Raw genomic sequence first — 26,927 nt, forward strand, 5'->3', positions numbered from 1 at the left:
AAAACTTCATCAACTTCCAAATCCTTCTTCTTCCTCAATCCTTCAGCTACAGCCACCATTTAAACTGTTGTCAAAACTAAACTATTTTTCAATAATTCATCTTTTTAATATCTATTCAACATTTTTCTTGACTTTTTAAAACTGTTTTTGAGATTTACATGGGTGTGTACGTGAAAGGCTAGAGTGCAGACTGAAACGCTTAGAGTGGAGGGGAGCTTCAAAATCAGTTTCAAAAAGCATTTCCAGTTCACCAGCATTGCCACAATTTTCGCTCTTCCTGCTTTGTTTTTGGATCACTAGATGGCTAATTTTGTGCTGGTCGTAGACAGTTGTCTGTGGAATCCAACAGACATACACATTTGTTCAGAGCCCCATGAAAGCGAGAGAAAGTCCAACTCTCGCCCCATAGAGTCCAATGCAAATCTGGTGACAAATTCGTCAGAAAAACCAAAAACAACCAGATTTAGAAACTGCCGGTAGGGTCGTAATTCTGACCGCACAGACATATAAAGGACATATCTGGTTTTGGCAGAGTCTTGGGTCTTGGAAAATATCCGTATGTTTTGGATTGGACGTGTAGTTTCACGTCAAGGTTAACTGGTTTGAGATGTGGATTCTAGCTAAATTTCTGTTATTCTCTGCCCTCAGTGCGTTAGCAACCATAGCTGCACCATCACCGTGGCAACCACACAAACACGCGACAGTCTCTTACACAGGTGATTGGTATTAGCTGATTAGTGGAGACAAGACAAGCTATTCAGTCAACTCGTCTCATTAAAAGACTAAGAGCACCACAACGCAACTACTACCACTACTAATACTGCAATATCTTATGCCACACTACAACTACTAATTCTGCAGATGCTGCTAAGATCTCTTTTACCAACGTATTGTTGGTGGCCAAGGGCGAAGCGGCGAAGCCACTTAAGTGTTTCTACTTTTTCTTATTAGGGGCCAAGCAGCGAAGCTGCAAGGCACCTATTGTTATAAGGGTTCCTCCAGTAGGAGGTAACCTATTGTTATTGTTGGTATTCTTATTCTTATTTTTCTTCTCCTTGCGCCCCATCTCTAAAAGTCCCCGGTCGTAAATTTTCTAATTTGGCACATTGATACTACATCCAAGTGGGTACCCCTACACCAAATATGGGCCACATCGGACCATAGGGGGCACCAGAGGCCACGCCCAAAAGTCCTATTTTCAAAGTGATGGCATTTCCACCTTATTGCTCCAATTCTTCTGAAACTTGGTGTGCATGTCTCATTTTTTAGGAGGAACAAAAAAGCATCAAGGACCCATAAGATCTGCCATGATGGATTTTCCTGTACAGTGATAATTTTGGAAAACATTGAAAATTACTCTTCTCTTGAACCAAAGGTCTAATTGACTTGAAATGTTGTACAGATATGCATCATTGACGTATTTAAAAATGTTACTTAACGCAATTTAATCAAGTACCAAATGGCTGAAAGGGGTGTATTTATGTAAATGTCCACATTGCCTGAATATGTTTGTGTCGCTAAATCAAATGTATTTTTGAAGGATGGTTCAAATCTAATAGGCGTTAAGGTGACATGCCTCTGAAGTACCATGCAAAGTCTCACCTTGATATGTCAAAATATGACTGAATTACATCTGTTTGAACTTGGACCAAATCTGACAATGCTCACCATTGGACAAACAGCTTTTTTTATTATCCAGTTACTGAACTTTGTGTATTCCATGCCTGGGAATGGCGCAATTGGCTGAGATGTTGTGCTGAGAAGCAAAGGGTTGTAGGTTCAAAACCAGTCAGACGCTGAGTTTTATTTTATTTTTTTTTCGACAAAACGGTTTCTAGTCTTCCGATAAATCCTCCGGTTCTAAAACATAGCAATACGTGTTTATTTAAGCCCATCACAACACTCCAATCATCTGTTTAGCGAGACTGTGTAAACCACTGCAAAACAAGCCAGGTTCACCACAGTAGCTAGCTACTTGTAGTCTCTGCATGGTAGAGATAACGCTAATAGTTATCTCTAATGAAGTAAATTGATTGCTCAGGTGGATCCCTTTTCTGTTGCACAAATGCATTTCAGTAACCTAAGCCAGGACACATCCCCACTGATGCTAGGCATGGTTTGAAATTCCCTTCCATGACAAATGTTGGCACTCCAAACAACCTTTTTTTAATTTTATTTTTTTATGGCCAAATCCCAATATTCCCCCTTACCCCTAGCCCTTAGTTTACCTCTCGCCCTTGGCCCTTGAAACTGAGGGGTCAGGGCTACATATCACTAAGAAATGGGACGCCACTTGGTTACAGGTACGTCATCAAGCACGTATCAATATCTCCAAAGCAAGTAGTGTCATGCACTGATATTAAACGAAATTCACTGCTAATGGAGTTTACTTAAAACTGTAGATATGCTAGTCAGAGAAATGCGGGACTGTTTTGCAATTCAGCAATGTAACATTAGCGTACCAAACTAGCGATTTTTGAAACGTTTCAATTAGGAAAATGGTTGCAAATATATATGTTCAGGACTGTGTATAACACAAAATAAGACTGTCATAATTTTTAAATAATTAAGCCGAAAATATTACATTTATCGGGCTCTGGATGATCTGGCCGCCAATGTTGCCAGTCACGCAGTATTCACTTAGCCCTAGGTTTCAAGTAAGCTCCCGATCTTACTTGGTTTTAAGGGGTGTATACCCCTTAGTCTTAGCCCTACCCCTAGCTCCAAAAGAGTATTGGGACACCACAAGCTCTCACATGAATCTAACAACGCTTACCACAGGAGAAACATCTTACTTTTTAATACCGTTGATGAACATGACACTATTCAACACAGAATAGCTCAATGGGCTGGGATGATTACCTGTAAAGTATAAGGTAGTAGGTTGGAATCCAGCCATTATCTTTTGGTCTGTCATTATTTTGATTATCTGTTTAGTTAAACAGGATGACATCATTCTGAAATACCATGCACAATTTCATGCAATTTCACCTTGAAATGTCAACCGTTTCTTAACCTTTGTCCCAAAGCTGACAAAAGCTAATACTTTGCCCTTTCTATTCATACAATCTCAACAGTTGGTGTGTAGCAGAGAGGATAGAGAGACTGACTTGTAACCTTATGCTCATGAGTTCAAATCCCCATTCAGCCTGTTGTTGGCCAAACATGAAGTAGTTTTGCACTTTTGATGTCCAACTCTCGATCTTCTACGGTGTAAATGTTTATAATATTTTGCGGAGGAAACCGCATCGCTACTTGCAGCTATATTTGTTAGTTTTATTATTATTATTCTTCCGCCATGGGGTCCTATGGCAGGCCCAAGAAGCGCTTGGTCGAAAGTTGTGAAATTTGGCACACTCATTGGGGACAGTCCCCTGGTCCAATTCACAAAGTTTCATGTCCCATACTTGGACACTCTAGCGCCACCAATGGGTCAAAGTTGGTCTTTTGAACCGTATGACCCATTTAAAAAAATGAGGTACCATTGGATTCCTTGGATCAAGACGAGTTCAACACACCCTATGGGGTCAATTTCCAGTTATATAGATTTTCCGCTATTTCCGTTTTTTTTCCAAAAACCTTTGAAAGCCTACTCCTCCTACAATTTTTGTCCAATCTTACCAGATATGCTCTTCAGACCAAGCCGCACAAAAGTTATGGTATAGCATTTTGATTCCCACAACCGTTTGTCCGTGACAGCCAATCAAAATATTAGAAAAGCCACCAAACAGGAAGTGAAGTCATATCTCAGCAGTTGTTTGAGGCAGTTAAACTAAATTTCCTACGCCGCCTCGGAACCTTATTCTGAGGATGTCCTCCAAAGATTGTGTCATGTGACTAAAAGGGGACGTGGCCGGAAGCATAAACGTGTTTTGGTTAATAACTGTTGAAGTGTTTACCTCCAATGTTTACCAAATTTGGCAAAGATGATCTTTAGACCCAGTTTCACAAAAGCAATCGGATGGATTTTCAATTTTCAAAAACATTTATTTGGTAGAGACGATCAACAGCGGTGGCGAAGCCGCCATACGAGGCGCAAGAGCATATCTCAGCAACCATTTGCACAAGGCCTGCAGTGTTATACCAGAAAAATAACTTTGAACTCTCAGTACTCTTGAACGCTAACAGATATTTCAACCAAACTTGGGATATTGCATGAGTGCAAAAGGTTGTTGTGACTTAATTGTTGCGCAAGTGCTATGGAGGCCATGTCCTGCTCTGGACTGCTTGGCCCCTCCATTGCTGCTTGCAGCTATATTTATTGTTAGTTTTATTCTTTTTTTTTAAATTAGAGGCCAAGCAGCGAAACTGCGAGGCACCTATTGTAATTGTTAGTTTTATTAGGGGCCAAGCAGCGAAGCAAGCAGCGAGCCATGAGACCTTTTTTCTTAGATTATGTTTCATTGGATTCCTTAGATGCAGACGATTCGAATGAACCTTATGGCGTCATTGTCGTCCCGAAGGTGTTTCCGTCATTTGTATTTTAAGAAATTGCTACTTTTACGAACTCGTCCTAGGCCGTTGCTCCGATTTTCATGAAAATTGTAATAGATCATCTACAGACTATGCCGACAAAAATTTATCAACATTTTATTGTTGAGTCAAACCGTTCACGAGTAACGCACAAACGATTTTGACAAAGAGGATGCCAAAGCGGATATGAGGCCTTGACTCTGACAGTTTACCGTATGGAGACAAAACTTTGATAATGTCATCACGATCATGTCATGTAATCATCTTGCTACCACAATCACCTTGATATGTCAAAATACGACTGAATTACAGTTGTTTATTCTTGGGTCAAATCTGACAAAGCTCTCCACGGGCGAAACGGCTTCCCTTTTTTTATAATGTAACCGAACACAGCATTTTCCAGCAGCAAGAATAGCTCACTGGGATAAGAAGTGCTGCTTTGGTACGCAAGGTCGTAGGATCGAATCCATCCACAGTTGTCAAGCATGTTGTGACACTAAACTATCTGTTTAGCGAAACCAGGTATGCCACAGCTGCTGTCTGGCAATATAATCATAATGGTAATGATAATGTTTCATTGTCAGGGGATTTATAATTAAACTTAGGACCAGGAGTCTATGGCAGCCCACAGAACAGATTGGTGCAAAGTTTTGAAATTTTTCACACTGATTTTGAACGGTCTCCTGATAATCGTCAGCAAAGTGTCATGTCGATCCCTGAATCTCTGTAGCGCCACCAAGGCGTCAAAGTTGGAGGTGCGTTTACGCCCACAACTTTTGTACCTTGAGAACGTTTTTCTTAATTGAGGTATCATTGGATTCCATGGATGCAGACAATTCGATTGAACCCTGTGACGTCTTTGTCGTCATGATGGTTTTTCCGTCATTTGTATTTTAAGAAATGCAAACTTTTTCAAACTCCTCCTAGGACGTTGCTCCGATTTTCATGGAAATTGCAACAGATCATCTTCAGACCATGCCGACAAAAAGTTATCAAAATGTTATTGATGAGTCAAACCGTTCATGAATAACGCGCAAACAATTTTGACAAAGAGGACGCCAAAGCGGCATGAGGCCTTGACTCTGACGGTTTACCGTATGGAGTCGAAACTTTGGAAATGTCATCACGAGCATGTAATTTAATCATCTTCTTACCACAATCACCTTGATATGTCAAAATATGACAGCTGTTTATTCTTGGGTCAAATCTGACAAAGCTTGCCACGGGAGAAACGGCTTCCTTTTTAAAAATAAAGTAACCGAACACAGCATTTTCCATCAGCGAGTATAGCTCATTGGGATAAGATGTGCTCCTTTGAAACGCAAGGTCGTAGGATTGAATCCAGTCACAGTCATCAAGAATATCGTGAGACTGGATTATCTGTTTAGCGAAGCCAGGTATGCCACAGTAGCTGTCTAGCAGTACAATCATAATAGTAACGAGAACGTGCCATTGTCAGGGAATTTTCCTTTATACTTAGGACTAGGAGTCTATGGCAGCCCATAGAACCGATTGGTGCGAAGTTTTGAAATTTGGCACACTGATTTGGAACAGTCTCCTAATTATGGTCACCAAGTTTCATGTAGAAATCTGAAGCACTATAGAGCCACCAAGGCGTCAGAGTTGGAGGTGCGTTTACGCCCATAACTTTTGAGCCATGAGACCTTTTTTCTTAGATGATGTTTCATTTGATTCCTTAGATGCAGACGATTCGAATGAAACTTATGGCGTCATTGTCGTCCCGAAGGTGTTTCCGTCATTTGTATTTTAAGAAATTGCTACTTTTACGAACTCGTCCTAGGCCGTTGCTCCGATTTTCATGAAAATTGTAATAGATCATCTACAGACCATGCCGACAAAAATTTATCAACATTTTATTGTTGAGTCAAACCGTTCACGAGTAACGCACAAACGATTTTGACAAAGAGGACGCCAAAGCGGATATGAGGCCTTGACTCTGACAGTTTACCGTATGAGGTCGAAACTTTGGAAATGTCATCACGAGCATGTAATTTGTTCCTAACACAATTTGTGTTAGTTTTTGTTTTACTCTACGTAGCCTATATATATTTGACTCATTATATTGCTGCTCTGTACTCTATTGTATTCTGCATTTTTACTTTTAATTATCAGTTTTTTATCAGTATTTGATCTTGTTTCTGTTTTGTTTAGTTTATTTTGTTGTTTGTAGAAAGCCTCCTGTGGACAGGTGTTGTAAACTAGCATTTATGCTAACACACTGTAAACAATGCATCTGGTTCGTCCAATGACATTGTCATGTCCATGTCCAAATAAAATCTACTCAACAATCAACTTGATATGTCAAAATATGACTGAATTACAGCTATTTATTCTTGGGTCAAATCTGACAAAGCTTGCCACGGGAGAAACAGCTTCCTTTTTTTTATAAAGTAACCAAACACAGCATTTCCCAGCAGCCAGAATAACTCATTGGGATAAGACGTGCTCCTTTGAATTGCAAGGTCGTAAGATCGAATCCAGCCACAGTCATCGAGCATGTCGTGACACTGGATAATCTGTTTAGCGACGCCACAGTAGCTGTCTAGCAGTATAATCGCAATAGTAACAATAACGTTTCATTGTCATGGGATTTATAGTCAAGAAGAAGTGGATTTATTGTGCTTTGCAGATACAACGCTGCTACATCTAGCCAGTGCATTTTGTCTCAAAATGACATGACTGTGTTTTATGATTTGTTTCTTTAGTTACTGAATTTCCATATCGACTGCTGCTTGGCCCCTTCATTGTTGCTTGCAGCTATATTTAGGGGCCAAGCAGCGAAGCTTGCTTTGCTTGTTAGTATTATTGGGGTGTGCTTGCCTTCGGCGAGCACAAACCATTGTTATCTCACATATATATTATTTATTATTTATTGTTTCTTTTCGCCCCCCTAAGGATACCTCAATATTTGGACTACATAGACAACGGCGATGTCAAAAGGTTTGTCTCGGTAGATATTGCGTTGGTTGTATTGGGATTTACGTTCCATTGCACGGTTTAAGTAGAAATTACGTTTTTGTGGCGAAAAGTGAAGCTAACGGTGGCTAACTTGCTAGCCACAGTCACTGACGCCACTAACGTCACTAACGTCACGAAACTCGCGTGACTATCTCTAGCAGAACATTAGTTTCGCATCTGTTAACTTGGGGGATACTAGTCTGCAAGGCAGCTGCAGAAACGCCACAAACAAAGAGGCCAGGGTGATATTTAATCATTTTACTTTGTGATGTGAAACATAATTGTGAAATGTAATGTACAATATTAGCTGATATTTATTGAGTAAGTAGGCCCACATCTACTTTCGGAAACGGTAGTATACTATTTCACTGAAGCATTAGCATCATGACATTAGCCTCTGTTGCTTGGGCAACACATACTACAGTGGTCATGATGCATCTGTTTTTAATCGTTGAAATAAACATTCCTCACAAATACGTTTTTGTTGTAGGATTTATTTTGACATTAATAAACGATTTGTTGGTGAAATGACCATTACCTGTGGTTTCATATCAGTGTGGCGGCTCACTGCAACGCTGTAGCCTACCCGAGACACTAATGAGTAGCTAACAAAAACATCTCCACAGCTGTTTAGGAAGTCAAACGGCGACGGAACATGTTCGGCTTTCCCCTTACTCAAAAGTTTTTCAATAGGTGAAAGTATCTGACTACTAACCTGAACTTTATTGCCACAGCCTAAACTTTGTCAATGTCAAAACTTTGTCTGTTCATGAAAATAATTAATGTCAGCCTGCTTCAGCCTTGCTTTGCTGTAGGATATACATTTCACTAGGTCTTGCAGCGCTGCTTGATTTACTGAAATTATTATGAAATGTTATGTTTTACTAGCCATTTGCCTTCTTAAGCAAATCACAGTATTTCCCACCCCTCATAGTGTAACTGAGACGACCGTAAATAGCCTAAGTCATCTTTCAAGTAATAAGCCCCCGTTGAAGTGTTGAGCAGGAAATTAGCTGGTCTGTAGAGATCTTGGGTTGGTGGTTTTACTGATGCAGAATTCGCTCAAATAAAATCGATAGACGTAATGAGTGGCACATAACGTGAAGTAGGCCTAACATTGCATTTTATTTTGTTTGAGTTTTAATAACTTGTCCAGTGCATTGGGGCAAGTAGCACTAGCCTAAATTGATCTTCCAGACTTGCCGTACAAAAAAAATCCACTCTTCCCGGACAAGCCTTAGCTACATGGCTAGACTGTTGACACAGATCAGAATCCATCATATCTTGGACACTCAAAATCAGCAAATCTTGCAGCCAAATCAAGTAGCCTATATATATAGGCCTTTATATGGCTACAAACTTCTGGTCGGTTTCTAGCTGGCTACTTGTTACCAAGTTACAACTGTGTTGCAGGGGCATTCTTTGTCCACATTGCGAGCTAACAGTGTCCGGTAATGATGTTGCTATAAATAATGATGTTAAACCGAGACCACTAAGCTCTCAAAGAAAATGTAAGGTCAAAGAAACAAAAGAAAGGTTTGAGGTTACTCTGAAAATTATTAATAAAATAGGCTTCTAATAATAAAACTGCTAAATCCTTCTCCAACTAGGCTCCTCTATCATGCATAATGAAACTTAACGTTTTTTAAGTAATCAATAAGCCTGCGCTTGCCCTCATTACTCAAATGATGCCGTTCAGGGCGTTCAAATTACATAATAGGACGATAATAGGAGGATAATAGGACATAATAGGGCAACCAACAAGTTGTTTATATCTGATTACAATTTAATAAGTTATCTAGCGCTGCATCTTCATGAGCTACATTTGGCCTCCTTCTCTTCCAACCAACCAGTATCACCTCTCCTCCATCTGAGTGATGCATGTCATTTTTACAAACTTATTATCAAGGGAACACAATGGTCAGAACTGTAGTCATACACTTAAATGCTTTTTGAAATATGTAAACACCAGGAGAGTATGGGCAGCTGGGGCAGCACACCCTCACAATTTCCCCAGAACTTGTATGCTCTCTAGTTATTATTATTATTATTATTATTATTATTCTTAGGACTGGGTGTCTATGGCAGCCCCCATAAGCGCATGGTCGAAAGTTTTGAAATTTGGCACACTTCCCTGGTCCATTTTGATCCCCACAACCGTTTGTCCGTGACAGCCAATCAAAATCAGCAGAATAGCCACCAAACAAGAAATGAAGTCATATCTCAGTAGTTCTTTGAGGCAGTGACACCAAATTTGGTATGCCTACTCGGAACCTTATTCTGAGTATGTCCTCCAAAAATGGTGTCATGTGAGTAAAGGGGGCGTGGCCGGAAGCATAAACGTGTTTTGGCTAATAACTGTTGAAGTGTTTACCTTAATAAAGTAATTTCTTTGTCTGTTGATGTATTGTGAGATATCAAGCTTGACAACAGGTTGTTGTGACTTAATTGTTGCGCAAGTGCTTTGGAGGCCATGTCCTGCTCTGGACTGCTTGGCCCCTCCATTGCTGTTTGCAGCTATATTTTGTTTTATTATTGTACCATGGAAATCAATGGAAACAGGAAATTGGATCAAATCATGGCAAATCTTTGAGATGTCAACACCAAACTTGCTATTTTGACTCGGAACCCTCTTCTGAGGATGTCCACACAATTTGGTGTCGCGATCACTGGGCGTGGCCGCAGGAAGCAAAATGTGTTTTGGCTAATAACTATTGATTTGTCTGCCTTTTATTAAGTGATTCCTTTGTATCATGATATCTTGGGACATTCCTTGTGTGACTCATCATTTGTGATAATAGCTGAATTGATGCGGCAACCATTTTGAATTCATTGAAAAACATTTTTTCTCTACTCCTCCTACACATGTTGTCCAATCTTCACCAAATTTGGCAGGGATTATCTTCAGACCAAGACTCACAGAAGCTATCACATGGTTTTTTGATTTTCAAAACCGTTTGCCCGCTACAGGCAATCAAAATGTGCTGTTAAGCTAGCAAACAGGAAGTTGGGTCGTATATCAGCAAATCATTTATGGATTCACACCAAACTTGCTGTGTGTACTCCTTACCCTCTTTTGAGGATGTCTAAAATGTTTTCTGGGTCATTTGACTGCTTGGCCACCTCATTGATGCTTGCAGCTATATTTATTTATGCGATTACTCAAACACGTCTACATGATTCTTTTTATTAATCGTCGTATGCTCCACGGACAACTTGCACCATCATCCTTCTTCAAAAAAGTGTCGCCGTATCTTCCTGTATGTTGTATGTTTCATTCAATCAACACATTGAATCCTACTAAGAAAGCCGATTAAACGCACTCAATGATAGGCTACATCTGCTACTGATATTACTATCCCAACTAATTTCAGCTGTTAAAACTATAATATTCTTGTTAGAACTAGCTAGCCTACTTCTTCTTCTGTTTAACAGTTCAACTTTCAACTTCTCCCGCATTGTAGGCTATTTAAGCTCTTAGCTTTGTTACATGATGCAGTTCAGCTTCCACACTGCCTCTTGAAATTCAATTTTTTCTTTGATTGCTTCACAACGTTCAAACTTATTCTCCCGCATTGTATTTAAGCACTTAGCTTTGTTAGATGATGCAGTTCAGCTACCACACTGCCTCTTTAGAGTGAGTCACACATTTTTAAAATTAATTTCAGCTGGCAGGTATTTTCTCATTTCTGTATTTTCAGCCATTTAAAATGCCATCTAATATTTTCTGCCCATTCTACATGTTTTCCAACACCAGTTACAATCAACCCTGGGTTATAGCCCTTCACCATTGCATGGTGCCATTCATTCTTCACAGATCACACAGACTCATGCTATCTGAGGCCGTCAAATGTAACTCATGGAATGCCGCTTGTCCAATGAAAGTAGACTTACTTGCTTGGAACTAACTGTTGTGTACACATTTATATTCAGATTATAAGCAAAGAAAAATTGTATGTAGACAAAGCTGCCCTCCTAATTGCATTCACTTTTATTTCCATAGCTATTGTGGTCTCAAACTAGCATGACTACATATGTGGCCTTCACATACGTACTAAATTTTAAGTCAATTGGAGTCTTGGTTTCTAAGAAATGTGTACATTATGAACTGTATGGGTCACCAATGGCTATTCTGTTTCACATGATAAATAAGGCATGTATAGCAAGTTTACAACATTTTAGATTAATGGCCTTAAATTAACTGACAACATAAGTTAACATCCTTAAATTAACTGACAACATAAGTTATACGACTTAGCTCTACAGTTCTCAAGGACGCACACGCAATCTCAACTCCCCTGTTAAGCGTGTGTCCGTGCTATCCTCCGATACCCTTTATAGCAATCACTGCTGATAGACGGCCTAAAATTTTGTACAGCCCTATTTCTGATACCGTGGCGGCTACATTTCTGAAAAATCAACATAGCGGAAACACTGCTTGACTGCAGAAATATTTATGATCAGAAGACTTCAAAGAGACTAGTCTTAAAATCAACAGACTAAAGCTTTTTATCTTATGCCTTTACCTACCTAACTTTGCTAAACAAAGCAAAGCTGAATACACATTAGACTGATGGGATGTAAAGTTTATTTAGGAAACCTTTGTATGAAATCGGACTGGCTTGAATCCAAAAGACACAACATTCACTTGTATGAGCAACCATTAAATATCAGGGCTCTTTTCAGACGCTCTTTTTTTTCTCTGGCAGTTTTGTGTGCACTTTTCCTGATGCACTGTGCTTATTACGATACAGCGCCACCATATCGGCATAACGCTGCAATTGCAGTTCTGAACTACAGAAATCCAACAATAGCAACGCTAATTAGAAAATGTTTTCCGTGAAGAAACCCATCATAGTTTTGTCGAGAGCTGTTGGTAGCTCAAACCTTTGACCTCTATGCAGGGAAAAACCCTGTTAAGTGGGCTTATGCACAACTCAAGTTAACGCGGAAATGTCAGTTGGGCTACTGTAAATGTAATCATTTACCAACAGTATATATATAAATATTTGTTCATGTTTTAGTTTTCATTGTTTTGGTGGCCCACCTGCTAGGGATGGGCGTGGTTAATCGAATATCCGGATATCCTAAAGTAAGTTAGTATTCTAATACTTTTTTCGAATACTTATGAGCGTAGTTTGATTTAAAACGTTTTATTGAAAAACCGTTGTGTTGTGAATTCTAATAGTTGTGACATTAGAAAATGATGAAAACCATCAAAAAGGTAGGCTACGCCTGTGTTCTGCTGCGAGTCTCCTTTCATTTCATTTGGCGCTACAAGAAGCATAGTGTCCTGGCTAAGCAGTACCTCGCAGCAACCTCAGTTTCTGCAGTCTTTTCTACGCCGGCCTGCTCGTAAATCGACTCCGTACTCGCCTCTCCCCTGAGCAATTTTCTCCTGAATAAAAATGCGTATGGCTAATGCAGTTGTGGCTTATTTATTTTCTTACCAGTAGCCATGTAGAGCTAGCGTAATCGGCTGTTTGCATTGTGTGGTGGCGCACCGTATCCTATAGGATTCCGGTTCCAAGTTAATATCCAAGTTAATATGCAATATTTCTCCGTTTGTCTTTCGTTTTTATGGAGGATAGCCTACCCAATGTGTTTAATTTAGTCTAATGTAGCCTACTTTTTATTTCACAATAATAGGCTAATCGCTTTTCCGCCAAATTAAGAGCCTAAGTCTGAAGACGCAGCGTTTTTTCAAGTTCATTGTCTTTTCGTCATGTTAATAAATTGATCTTTCATTTGTTTTCTTTATTTAACCCTTATTTAATCTAATAGTTTAACAGTCCCAATTATTGCCAGAATGTGTGGTGGTTCATGTGTTTACTGTATGCTTTGCGTCACGTCAGGCTAATTACATAATGGAACCACATTAACAAAATAGATTATCCGGATATTCGAAAATAATTTCGGATACTATTCGAATAGTGAAATCAGTTCCAATCTCCATCCCTACCACCTGCATTACCCTCAGTTTGGCGTTGCCCTCCTGCATTACCCTCAGGCCCACAGGTTGAGAATCTCTGCTCTAGAGACCTCTTTCCACAATCCCACCTACAAACATTATCAGGAAATGTAAGGTAGATTGCACTGTAACCAGCCTTACGACATGTCAACTTGACATGACTCATAAAGCACCTTGACAAATTCAAGCTGATCTTAAGACAAGTTATGTCAGCTCAATAACTGCTGGTCACGTAGTAGGAGGACCAAGAGGACAGAGAATCAATTTGGAGCTTCTTCTGAGATTCTTTTATCATTATTGTTATTTTCATTCATTGTTATGATAAACACAATGACGCCTTCAAAGAAATGCACAGAAGGTCATGGTTCTTCCCCCAGGAAAATGAACAGTAAACACAGTTCAAAAACACCAAGGAATGGTTCAAGGCTGTCAACAAATGGACTGTTCTGAAGTGGGCAGTAATGACAGTAACTCTAAAACTCGTCTAATCTGGGAGGAGACATTGTTCAGATTTTAGAGACCTGGAGCACTTTGACCCATTATTGGGTCAAACTGCCATTAGAGAGATGCAGACTCTTAAGTAAGCACCTGATTTTTGACCAACGCCTATGCTATAACATATTAAATAAATACAATCAGGGTAACAATTTGTTTTCATTTGTCCTCATCTGAAAGGAGATTAATTCAGAATTTTTAAAAGATTCTGTAATAAGAAAAATCTATAAAAAGTTTAATAACTAACGTGCTCATGACTGCTATTGATTTTGTCTTAATTTAATTTTCTCATCTTGTTAAACCATGCACCTTCAGTTTTAACGTATTCTTTGTATATTGTATGCAAGTCTCCAGGTCTAGTAGTTGAATGATATGCTTATTTATATTTCTAGGATCTGGTACATTGAAGATTGACTTTGTTGGAGAATTGAATGACAAAATGAAAGGATTCTACCGAAGTAAATATGCAAGTCCTGCAGGAGAAATACGCTATGCTGCTGTCACTCAGTTCGAGGTAACTTTATCTCTTTGTCATACTTGTTTAGCCCAATGTATGATTTTCAATTAAAAGCCTACCAGGTTTCTTAAACCTTTGACAGCGTATTTCCTCTGTTATTGTGATGCCCAATGGACAGTGTTTCATACAGGCTCTACTTGCCAATACACAGTTTGGATGTTGATAAACTACTAGTCATTCATTGATTTATCCAGAGGGATGTCTGACATCAAAGTATTAGATCCCTATATTGTAAATTTGTGATTAATTATTTCCCTGTTCCCAGAAATCTGTTAGATGGAAGTCCATTTTAGAGTCCTTCACCTATGTTAGCTAATAGTAGATGCTTTAACGTGTGCAAGTCATCTCGTAGCTTTCCAGTGTGCCTTTTCTGGTTCCCATGGTGTTCCCTCACCTTCGATTCTCCCTTGTTTAGGCCACAGATGCTCGCAGGGCCTTCCCCTGTTGGGATGAGCCAGCTATTAAAGCAACCTTTGACATCATCTTGATAGTTCCTAAGGACCGAGTAGCCTTGTCAAATATGGTGAGTTTCATACATGTATGGTGAGGGTCACTTGTTTTCTTCCCTGCCTAGATGCAACAATCTGCCTCTCGGGCAGCTGTTACAGCTGCAGCACTGTCTACAGTAGGGTGATGTTAGTTTTTTACACTTGTGTATTTACCCTGTATTATATATATATATATATATATATATATATATATATATATATATATATATATATTTTTAGGGCTGTCAAAGTTAACGCGATAATAATGCATTAACGTAATCTCACTTTAACGCGAAAAAAAAATCCTTTAACGCAGGGTTTTTTAAAATCCTGGGAATCACCTGTCGTCACATGATGTTGACGGTAGCTGAATGATGGAGAGAGGGATTTTTTAGATGGAAAGTTCAGTTTCAAAAAGTTGCCAAGGCTGTGTGTACTGATTGTCAGGCTGAGTTTAGTTTAGTCACCGGAGTACTTCCAGCCTAAAATGTAACATGCAAGCAAAGCACACAGCTGTAGCAGCAGCAGCTGTAGCAGCAGCAGCTGTAGCAGCAGCAGCTGTAGCAGCAGCAGCTGTAGCAGCAGCAGCAGCTGTAGCAGCAGCAGCAGCTGTAGCAGCAGCAGCAGCTGTAGCAGCAGCAGCAGCTGTAGCAGCAGCAGCAGCTGTAGCAGCAGCAGCAGCTGTAGCAGCAGCAGCAGCTGTAGCAGCAGCAGCAGTAGCAGCAGCAGCAGCTGTAGCAGCAGCAGCAGCTGTAGCAGCAGCAGCAGCTGTAGCAGCAGCAGCAGCTGTAGCAGCAGCAGCAGCTGTAGCAGCAGCAGCAGCTGTAGCAGCAGCAGCAGCTGTAGCAGCAGCAGCAGCAGCTGTAGCAGCAGCAGCAGCTGTAGCAGCAGCAGCAGCTGTAGCAGCAGCAGCAGCTGTAGCAGCAGCAGCAGCTGTAGCAGCAGCAGCAGCTGTAGCAGCAGCAGCAGCTGTAGCAGCAGCAGCAGCTGTAGCAGCAGCAGCAGCTGTAGCAGCAGCAGCAGCTGTAGCAGCAGCAGCAGCTGTAGCAGCAGCAGCAGCTGTAGCAGCAGCAGCTGCAGCAGCTGTAGCAGCAGCAGCAGCTGTAGCAGCAGCAGCAGCTGTAGCAGCAGCAGCAGCTGCAGCAGCAGCAGCTGCAGCAGCAGCAGCAGCAGCAGCTGCAGCAGCAGCAGCTGCAGCAGCAGCAGCTGCAGCAGCAGCAGCTGTAGCAGCAGCAGCTGTAGCAGCAGCAGCAGCAGCAGCAGCAGCAGCAGCAGCAGCTGCAGCAGCAGCAGCAGCTGTAGCAGCAGCAGCAGCAGCAGCTGTAGCAGCAGCAGCAGCAGCAGCTGTAGCAGCAGCAGCTGTAGCAGCAGCAGCAGCAGCAGCAGCAGCAGCAGCAGCAGCAGCAGCTGTAGCAGCAGCAGCAGCTGTAGCAGCAGCTGTAGCAGCAGCAGCTGTAGCAGCAGCTGTAGCAGCAGCTGTAGCAGCAGCAGCTGTAGCAGCAGCAGCTGTAGCAGCAGCAGCTGTAGCAGCAGCATCTGTAGCAGCAGCATCTGTAGCAGCAGCTGTAGCAGCAGCAGCTGTAGCAGCAGCTGTAGCAGCAGCTGTAGCAGCAGCATCTGTAGCAGCAGCATCTGTAGCAGCAGCTGTAGCAGCAGCAGCTGTAGCAGCAGCTGTAGCAGCAGCAGCTGTAGCAGCAGCTGTAGCAGCAGCAGCAGCTGTAGCAGCAGCTGTAGCAGCAGCAGCAGCTGTAGCAGCAGCAGCAGCAGCAGCTGTAGCAGCAGCAGCAGCAGCAGCTGTAGCAGCAGCAGCAGCAGCAGCTGTAGCAGCAGCAGCAGCAGCTGTAGCAGCAGCAGCAGCAGCTGTAGCAGCAGCTGTAGCAGCAGCAGCAGCAGCTGTAGCAGCAGCAGCAGCAGCTGTAGCAGCAGCAGCAGCAGCTGTAGCAGCAGCAGCAGCAGCTGTAGCAGCAGCAGCAGCAGCAGCTGTAGCAGCGTTCGCTCCGGTTATATACGGCTAGTGGCGCCTTAATGCACGGCCTTAAGCCCGGGGCCTCGACCAATCAGGGGCCTCTTAATAATAATACAAAATAATAATGATGATAAACGTCTAAAAAAAAAAAAAAATCCATAGCCCAGGGGCCTTAAATGCTATTAAGACGCCCCTGTATACGGCACACAATGTGACAATGTTAAATTTCAGATTACATTTCCTAAATATATAACAATGTGTATGTTCATTACATTACATTTACATTTATTCATTTAGCAGACGCTTTTATCCAAAGCGACTTCCAAGAGAGCTTACAAAGTAAATAGGTCACTGATAATAATAACAAGATAGCCCCATAGCATTGTGGGTAGCCAAAACAAGAAGTACATATTGTGAACAACCAAAAAATAAGTGCTAAAGGGAAGAAACCATAAGAGCATGTCAAGAGTAGTTAAGCAAGTTACAATTAAACAACATGAATCTCTAAGTGCAAGTGTACCTGTAGGAAAGCAATAAAAAATAGGATTAACTAAAATAGAATAGAACACAAGTTAAAATCAGCTACCACTAACCAACAAGAGCAACAGTCTAAGCAAGTCATTCAGATCCTTGAGGAAACTAGCATTGGGTTGAGGAAACCATTCCTAAGTACCGTTGTACTCCCGAAACAAGTGCGTCTTGAGCCTTCTCTTGAAGGTGGAGAGACAGTCTGTGTCTCTGATGGAGGTGGGGAGTTGATTCCACCACTGGGGGGCCAGGCAGGAGAAGAGCTTGTGTTGGGACCGGGCGGTGGGACCACCAGGCGGTTGTCTGAAGAAGACCGTAGGTGGCGGGTGGGGGTGTAAGGCTGCAGGAGAGACTTGATGTAGTTCACTGCACGGAAGGTCAGTACCAGGGTCTTGAATCTGATGCGGGCCGTTATGGGTATCCAGTGGAGGGAGATGAGGAGCGGGGTAACGTTGGGAGCGTCTGGGTAGGTTGTAGACCAGGCGGGCTGCCGCGTTCTGAATCCTCTGAAGAGGGCGGGTTGCGCATGCTGGGAGACCGGCGAGCAGCGAGTTGCAGTAGTCCAACTTGGAGAGGACAAGTGCTTGGACAAGCAGCTGGGTGGAGTGCTCAGACAGGTATCTCCTGATCTTCCGGATGTTGTAGTGGGTGAATCTACACGACTGGGAGACCGCAGCAATGTGGACCGCGAGGGAGAGCTTGTCTTCCATGGTAACTCCAAGGTTCCTGGCAGAGGATGAGGGGGTCACCGTCGCAGATCCCAGGGTGATTGAGAGGTCGTGGGAGATGGAGGGTTTAGCCGGGATGATGAGAAGTTCTGTTTTGGCAAGGTTCAGCTGGAGGTGTTGCTCGGTCATCCAGGCGGAGATGTCTGCGAGGCAGGCCTCAATCCTAGCTGAGATCCCCGTATCGGTCGGGGGGAACGACAGGTACAGCTGCGTGTCGTCAGCGTAGCAGTGGTAGGAGAAGCCATGGGAGGTGATGATTGGTCCCAGTGAGGTGGTGTACAGAGAGAAGAGGAGGGGTCCAAGGACGGAGCCCTGTGGGACACTCGTGGAGAGCTGGCGAGGGTCTGACAGTTTGCCTCCCCAGGAGACCTGGTAGGATCTTCCCGACAGGTAGGATGAGATCCACTGGAGTGCAGTGCCAGTGATGCCCATCTCAGAAAGTCTGGAGAGCAGGATCTGGTGGTTAACCATATCAAACGCTGCAGAAAGGTCCAGCAGAATGATGACGGATGACCTTGAAGCCGCTCTGGCAGACTGGAGGGCAGTGTTCAATATTGTACAGCCTATGTGTTAGTGATTAAAATTCCCTCACAATTTCCTCTTGTTATCCTCGAGTTATTTGAGGTTAAGTACACAATTTTCATGTTATTTCACAAGAAATCTTTTATTGGGGTAAAATTTGAACAGATTCAATAATTGAATAAATTTGCAATTAATCGCGTTTAACTATGAAATTAAATATTTTAAACAAAAGTCTTGACCAATCTTACCGTAGGAACTAGTAAAATACATGAAGGTCCTTCAAGCTTTTAAACGTTAAGGCAAAATGGCCTAAGCAGGCTTCAAATTCGACAGCAATACCACGAAGATTTTGAAGCCCAAAACCTAAGCGGATAGATGCTTGCAGTGGATAAAATGGTGTGGGAGGCCCCATTCTCAGTGAAGTACTTTGAGGATCAACAAATACTTCCGTCTGCTCTATCGTAGCTACTATATTGTACGTAGCTGGCTAATCTTTTGTCCTTGTCTAGCTAACGCAAAGTTAGATGTGAGAACATTAGCAAAACTGGATATAATTTTGTTTAATAATTTCCTAGAATGATGACTACTAATATGATCTTACTAGTAGCTAGCTATTACTATTACCAGCAAACATGTTTCTAGCAGCACATTTTAGCTATCACTTTTGATAGAGCTAATGCCATATATAGGTTAGATTGCATTTAGTTGGTCTCAGTATTCTGGACACTTCACAAGCCTACGTTTTATAGATTACTTGAACATGAAGCAATTACAAATTTACTTTTACCCTGGCCCTATACTAGAGTAGTACTGTATTAGTTGCTGCTGATTTGTGTGTGATTAGTCAGATGGCTGAGCGGTGAGGGAGTCGGGCTAGTAATCGGAAGGTTGCCGGATCGATTCCCCACCGTGCCAAATGACGTTGTGTCCTTGGGCAAGGCACTTCACCCTACTTGCCTCGGGGGGAATGTCCCTGTACCTACTGTAAGTCGCTCTGGATAAGAGCGTCTGCTAAATGACTAAATGTAAATGTAAATGTAAGTGTGCTTTTGATTTAATTATGTCCCCTTCCTTGTCGACGTGAATCTACTGAATGTAACCCTCGACTGCATATTGCTGTCTCCTTTGCCTCGATCTAGAAGATATCGTTTTTTTACTGAGATATAACTCTTCATAAAGAATCATTTGGACCCATCGGTAGTATACTACCTATAGCAGTTTACAGTAGTAGCCAATAGCTAAAGAAGCGCAACTTGACTAGCTAGCAACAGTAACTAAGGTGGGGCAGGGCTCCAGACTGTGACTGGCAAATGGCAAATTACTTTGAATATATTTTTGTATTTAATGTTGGACCACGAGTCTACCAGAATTGGCCAATGTGTGTGAGGGCGGAGGGTCCATAAGTGATTAGTCAACTGAGTGGATAACGTCACAGGGTTTCCCGCAGCACTTTTCAGTTAAGGCGGCCGCCTAAGCAACACACCCTTGGGGCCTTAACTACGTCGTCAACAAAAAAACTAATATAGCGGTATCCGCTGTTGTCCTGTTTTTCTCCCTTCCATTCCAAACCATGACCAACGCCAGTCACAAACTTGCCCCCCCCCCCCCCCCCCCAACCACAGCGATTCAAATATGACTGTGAACGAAGGTTGGGTGATATGATAGATATTGTTGATGAAAAATGTATATAATTTTGATGTTTATATTGTCAAAACTATATATAATATATAGATATAAGTTTGTGCAGACGAATACACACATTCTTTCATTATAGAATAGATACTGGACTTGCTTTATTAGTGGCCCTAATGAGGTTCTTTCACATATTTCAAAATATTGCCTTGCCATTCCAATTTGTTCTCTTATTTCAATAATACATTAAAGATCCTGTAAATTGGAATTGAAAATGAGTTTTGAGTTAATCACACCACAGAACAATGTGTTATTAACTACCCATCCAAATTCAAATGGAAAAAAAAACAGACAAGTATGTTAAATTATGTTTTGAAATCATGAGAAAATCGGCAGTCTTCTCTGCTTGAGACTGAGGCGGCATGTCGCCTGAAGGAGCCGAATCTCCGCCCCCTCTAATTTATTGAATTTAGCAACAACAGCAACACTAGCTAAATCAATTGCAGATATCAGTACAGACCTACCTGCTGTCTGTAATCTGACGTAGATAGGTCGCTGTGACATAGATTGGTCGGGTTTTGGCTCCACTTATACAAAACCTGAACTGAAAACGGAAGAGAAACTGTTCAACGGTCTAACTCGTCATTTCAATGCGACAAAGTTTTTGCGCTTTGCATATGCTTTCAGGAACTCATTTCACACGTATATAATGTACTGAGAAGCAAATCATGGAATTGGCTTTACAGGATCTTTAACAAATAAGTGTCAGACCAAGTAAATTGTGACTAATAATGCATACATTTAATCTCTTTGTTTGCCCATAGCATTGGCATATCACACTGATTCAAAACATTGTGTAACCATTGTGTCTAAAGTGTATTGAGGAGATTCTTGTGGAAAAAGATTGTTCATACATTGGGAATTGTAGAAAAAGCTGTACACATGCTTCTGAGGTCATTCCATGCATACATACCTTATATGCATTTGACCCCTGGCGATTTGTTCAAACATCGATGACAAATTAAAGGAAAAATCTACAGTCTGTAGATATCCATAGTCAACACTTGGCATAAACATGACAGTTTACTGCTGATTATTGAGAAATCTGAGAATGTTCTAGAATTTTACCATCAATGTCTTGACCAACTCGTCCACATTTCAGCCGAAAGTGTATCAGCTTGGTTTGGTTACTAGGGTTAATTATTTTATGCTTCCTTGAACTCACTTTTGTGGACAACTTTGATGTGTACTGTTTATACAGTTTGAATGTAATGTCATATCATTGTGGTCATCTTAAAAACTGTTTCCCGTTCCAGAATGTCATTGATCGAAAGCCATATCCAGATGATGACAGCCTTGTTGAAGTGAAGTTTGCCACCACTCCCATCATGTCCACGTACCTTGTAGCATTTGTTATTGGTGAATATGACTTTGTAGAAAGCCAATCGGCGGATGGCATAACTGTACGTGTCTACACACCAATTGGCAAAGCAGAACAAGGAAAATTTGCACTTGAGGTGAGTTTTAGCCAGTGTCTACTTGTAAAGAAGTATCAACCTGAATCCTTTTGGTGATTGACAAGTGATATTTTGTAATTTTGACAAGCAGAAGCATAACAATAGTACACAAAATATAGACAGATATTAATATAAGCATTTGAAATGTTTCCTCTGATTTTTTTATTTTGTGTGTGTGTGTGGGGTACCTGGCTGTTGTGCGCATGCAGCAAACTTGAAAATGTTTAGGGTCACCTGATGGCCTGTGCTTAATCTTTGTTCCTCTCTTCATCCACTCCTCATCTCTTTCTTGCCACTTCTGCTCCACTCTGCTCTCCTGCCCCGCTTGCCTCCTACTTCAGCCTTTCTACTTGTCTAATAAGGCTACATTTGCAAATGAGTAAGGTTAACTACCTCACATCACAAATAGTTGATCAAATAACCAGTAAGAGCATTAAAGTATTGTAGTAGCGACCACTAGCGTTTAATATTTTAAAACTAAAAGGCATTTCTCTCCCTTCAAAACTTGGTGGAATAGCTAGACTGATCCCTTCCTCATCTGAATCTTACAATGTTTCTCATTGACAGGAAGGTATAATTTTCTTCTTGGAGAAATATTTTAAACTGCAATTAAGAATATTTTCATACATAGCTGACATAAATATAGTTGCCAATGATTTGATTAATTATGTAAGTAACATTTAGGCTATATTCAGAAGGAGTTTGCTACAATAGCTTAAACTCCTTCTGAATATACGGTAGCAAACTCCTGAATATACGGTACAGCAGTGCTACCTAAAGTTACTAGTACCATAGTGCTAGCTGGAACATTATTTCACGAGATTAATAATATTACGTAATGCTATCCTCTGCCCTATTCGTCACTTTCAGGCTGACCCAAAAATAAGTGATTTGCTTAACTCACACTGTCGTTTAAGTTGTCATGACTTTGCGAGTGATTGACATCCTGTCACTGTTCCAGTTGCTCACTGTCCAAGTGGAAAGAGAGCAGACGACTATTTCGTATGAGTTCTGTGGAGTGGACAGTTTTGCGGTCGTAGTTGCGACTTCATGACATCACATAAAATTCAGAAGCGGCGGTGGCAATGATTTTGTAGCAGAAGACTGCTGCTGCAAAATAAATATAGCAGAAACATGGGTGCAATTGCCTGTTATTGTTTGCATGAAGCAACAACAAAAAAGTGGAAACACAATCTAACCCTGTACCTTCACTCTCCTGCATATTTGTTTTATAGGTTGCAACAAAGACTTTACCCTTCTACAAAGACTACTTCAGTGTACCTTATCCATTACCTAAAATTGACCTAATAGCCATTGCTGATTTTGCTGCTGGTGAGTATATTCAAAGTATTGTCAATAATTCCCAGCTTTGTAATGGAGTGCTTAAAATGAATATCTAACATGCTTGATGCTGCCCCTGTCTAGGTGCCATGGAAAACTGGGGCCTTGTTACCTACAGGTAAAAAATAAAATCAAAATAATCATTTATATATATATGTTTTTAGCGCCTCTCCTGAGCTCAAGGACGCTTTACAATAGTTATACAGTACAATGAAAAAACAACATGGACAAACCCTAAATGTAATAAAGCATCAAGCAATCAAACACATACAATGAAACTTGACACAGACAGAATACATAGCAACAAAATGTGAAAAAAGTGGTGAGCTGTACTTGTTTTTGAGACACACCTTTTGTCATACTTGCTGAATTAACTGCACATCCTGATAGCAAACAACAAATCAAATGAGTTGACAGTCACAAAAAATATATCACTATCTAAAGGTACTCTCTTTTATTGAAAATAGATTGATTCATGGACTCTATAAAGGCCAATCTGAAGAGCCAACCAGATGATGCAAAACTCGCAAGACATTTTTTCTACAATCAGCTAAAATAGCTTCCCCATCAGCGGTCTGGGAGTTCTATTAGGTGTTGGAAAAGGACAAAAAATGGCTATATGCAACCCGTGTGCCAAGGAAATCCCTCAAGGTGGACAGCACCAAAAACCAATCGGAGCAACGGGGCGACAGCCACTTGTTTTTTGGCAGGACAATAAAAGCCGCCTTCCCGCTCTTGCACAAGCAGCACGAGTGTACCTCTGTGCACAATGCACAAGTGTAGATAGCGAGAAACTTTTTAGCATGGCAGGGAATATTTTAGACGAGAAGAGGAACAAGCCTATATATATATATATATATATATATATATATATATATATATATATATGAAAACCTTTTTCTCTACTCTATAAAAATGGCATTGACATTATCCATGTAGCTAGGTTAAGATATGGAAGTAAAGTATTTATTTTCTTGATGTGCACTTTATTCCTTTGTCTCCAAGAGAATTTAAAAGCAAGGTAGGCAAGTTTTGCAAAGCTAGCTATTTTAGCTTCTGTTTGACACAATTCAAACGGTTACAAATCAGAAAGGGTTTTATTCACCATGAAAGTTTGCACAGACAAGGATTTTTCTTTGGCAGGAAGGTGCATACATTAAACCTATAGGAATCCGAAAAACATACAAAAAACTTAATACGTTAATGTCGCAAGGCTGTTCACACTAGACTCACATTTCCCCGCGCCGGTCAGCAAGCCTTTGACCTTCTTTGAGCTTTCCTTTTTCACATTGAAAGCTGAAAAAGCTGAAACCTTGCATAGGCTTCATTTTGGCAACTTGCTGCTGCAACTTTTTTGCCTTAGGCTAGTCTTAAAATAGGCTACGTGTTGTGGGTTATACTACTCCATGTAGGCCTATGCTACTCAACTTTGGTGATTAACTTTGTCAATCTTCCAAAATGTCTCCGCTGGTTTGTGATATAAGGTTTTGGTGTCATTTGCTTGAGTGTATGCCTGGTCCTTGGGCCTACTATAGCATTGCATGTTTTTAGTTGTTTATCTGCTCCAAATGACTGGGTGGTCAAAACAAAAGTTGAAAGCAAGATGCCACTAATAAGTTTGTCCTTTGTGCACCTCCCCCCACCTGTCACTAAAGGTCAGTACTGTGTTGCTAGCCAACCTTCACTGAAGGGATTGTTTGAATGCGCCGGTGTAGGGGCTTTAATATTTGCCAAACAGACAAAACTATTCTCCTATGGTTTAAAGGAAGAAGGGAAACTGATCAGTGTATTAACATTAACCAAATCATGCCAATACCAGTGGAATTGCAGTTATTTGACTATATGGGTTAGATCTGAAAAGAAAAACAATTATGGTCAAAGTAAGGTTAAAACAAAATGGATGTTTAATATCATTGTAAATGAATAAAATCAATTACAGGGCAAATGTGTTACAAAATGAAGGCTTTAAATCTTGCCTACTCTACCATGATTATTGTAAACCAGAAATAGAAAGCAAGAGGTGAGGAAGGAGTAGGACAGAGCCAAGGCCGTAGCCATGGAGTCAACATTGGGGGGGACAAAATACATTTTTTATGATAATTTCGGACAGCGTCAGGTTGCCTGTCGTAGCATAGACATTTATATATTTTTATCAATATATTGAGGGGGGGACATTTTGTCCAGATTTGAATATTGGGGGATGTGTCCCCCCCAATATTTATTATGATTACGGCCTTGGACATCGCACATCAGCTCAAATATCTTGAAAATGTTAGCTGTTTTCACAGCCCTGTAGAAGAGACCTTTTTGAATAGATGGGCATGCAGTTTGGGTTGTGGCATTGAACTTCAGGTTAGTAGTCCGATTGTTGTCACCAATTGAAAACCTACTCTGGGACTTTTGATGAGGGGAGTGCTGAAAATGTACTGTCACCGTTTGGCTACCTGAACATCGGTGGAATAAAAAAAATCTTACCAGTGTCGTGTACGGGGTTAGTGAGCTACACTGGTTTAAAAGTACAGGTATATAATGATTATTTCACCAACAAATTGTTGACTTGTAATCCGCAGTAATGTCATCAATCCTAAAACAAACATTTATTTGTGAGGCATGTTTATTATTTTAATGACCTGAAAACAGGCCGCTGTTGTAGGTGTTGTCCAACAGAGGCTAATGTCATGATGCTAATGCCTAGCAGACTATGGTTTACGAAAGTAGATAGTACTAATAATATCAGCATATTTATCATGAGATGTTTTTGCAGCTGTCTTGTTTTAGGTGGCTAGCTATCTCCCAGAAGTTACTGACGGCACAGGTTTGTGGCGTTGTTACGTTAGTGACTGTGGCTACCTAGTTAGCCACCTTTAGCTTCACGTTTCCCCACAAAAACTTAAATTAAGCCTAAACCGTGCAACAGAACGTAAAATTCAATATAATCAACGCAATTGTGACCAAGATGATTTTTTTTCCACAAACATATTCTATGCAATGCAAAAACTGATGGACGAGTTCGGGTGGGAAAAAATATAAAATTTAATAATGTATATGAGAGAGAATATAAGATTGTGAGAGAATAAAAGATTGTGCCTTGCAAGAGGCATCCAATAATAATAATAATAAAAAGACCGGCAGAAACACAATAGGTGGCTTCGCAACTTTGCTGCTTGCTCACCAATAAGAAAAGGTAGAAACACAATAAGTGACTTTGCAGCCACTAATATTAATAATAATAATAAGGAAAGGTAAAAACACATGAACGTGAGTTTATTGTCCAAACACACTTGCTTGCATAAGGATGTTTATGCCTCTAAACTTTTGATCCTGTTTTTTCAGAGAGACTGCACTGCTTATTGACCCAAAGAACTCGTGCTCATCTTCTCGGCAGTGGGTGGCCCTAGTGGTGGGACATGAGCTGGCCCACCAGTGGTTTGGAAACCTGGTCACTATGGTAATAACAGCACTCTACTTGATACAGATTTAACTCCGTACCGTGCACCACTGTATTAGACTTGCGGAAAAAATAAATATGTTAACCACCAAACTTCTGAATAGGTGTGCAATTACATTTTTAGTGTGAAGCCTTTCAGTTTTGCGTGTCCTGTCTGGTCTACGCTATGGAATATCGCTATAATCTAAGTCTAAATCATAACATCTTATGAAACTGTATTTTACACCCACTATTTACAGAGTTATTTAGACTATGGTTGTGGGAACAATAAATGTAATGGTAAAATGAAGCAGCCTATGTTTTGTAAAGCTGATACACATAA

At 40.9% G+C, this 26,927-nt stretch overlaps 1 protein-coding gene across 4 annotated transcripts in view; it reads left to right on the forward strand.

The window, feature by feature from the left end:
* npepps (aminopeptidase puromycin sensitive) overlaps window positions 1-26,927 on the forward strand; it is a 197,873-nt gene that overhangs the window by 13,752 nt on the left and 157,194 nt on the right. For all 4 annotated transcript variants that reach the window (XM_084684883.1, XM_084684885.1, XM_084684884.1 and 1 more), the window contains exons 4-9: window positions 14,311-14,432; window positions 14,851-14,958; window positions 21,616-21,816; window positions 23,052-23,148; window positions 23,242-23,275; window positions 26,491-26,605. In XM_084684883.1, coding sequence (XP_084541009.1) covers window positions 14,311-14,432; window positions 14,851-14,958; window positions 21,616-21,816; window positions 23,052-23,148; window positions 23,242-23,275; window positions 26,491-26,605 — 677 coding nt within the window. The remainder of the gene's footprint in view (window positions 1-14,310; window positions 14,433-14,850; window positions 14,959-21,615; window positions 21,817-23,051; window positions 23,149-23,241; window positions 23,276-26,490; window positions 26,606-26,927) is intronic.

Source organism: Hypomesus nipponensis, chromosome 21 (assembly GCF_054491055.1).
Source record: "Hypomesus nipponensis isolate SF chromosome 21, ASM5449105v1, whole genome shotgun sequence".
NCBI lineage: Eukaryota > Metazoa > Chordata > Actinopteri > Osmeriformes > Osmeridae > Hypomesus > Hypomesus nipponensis.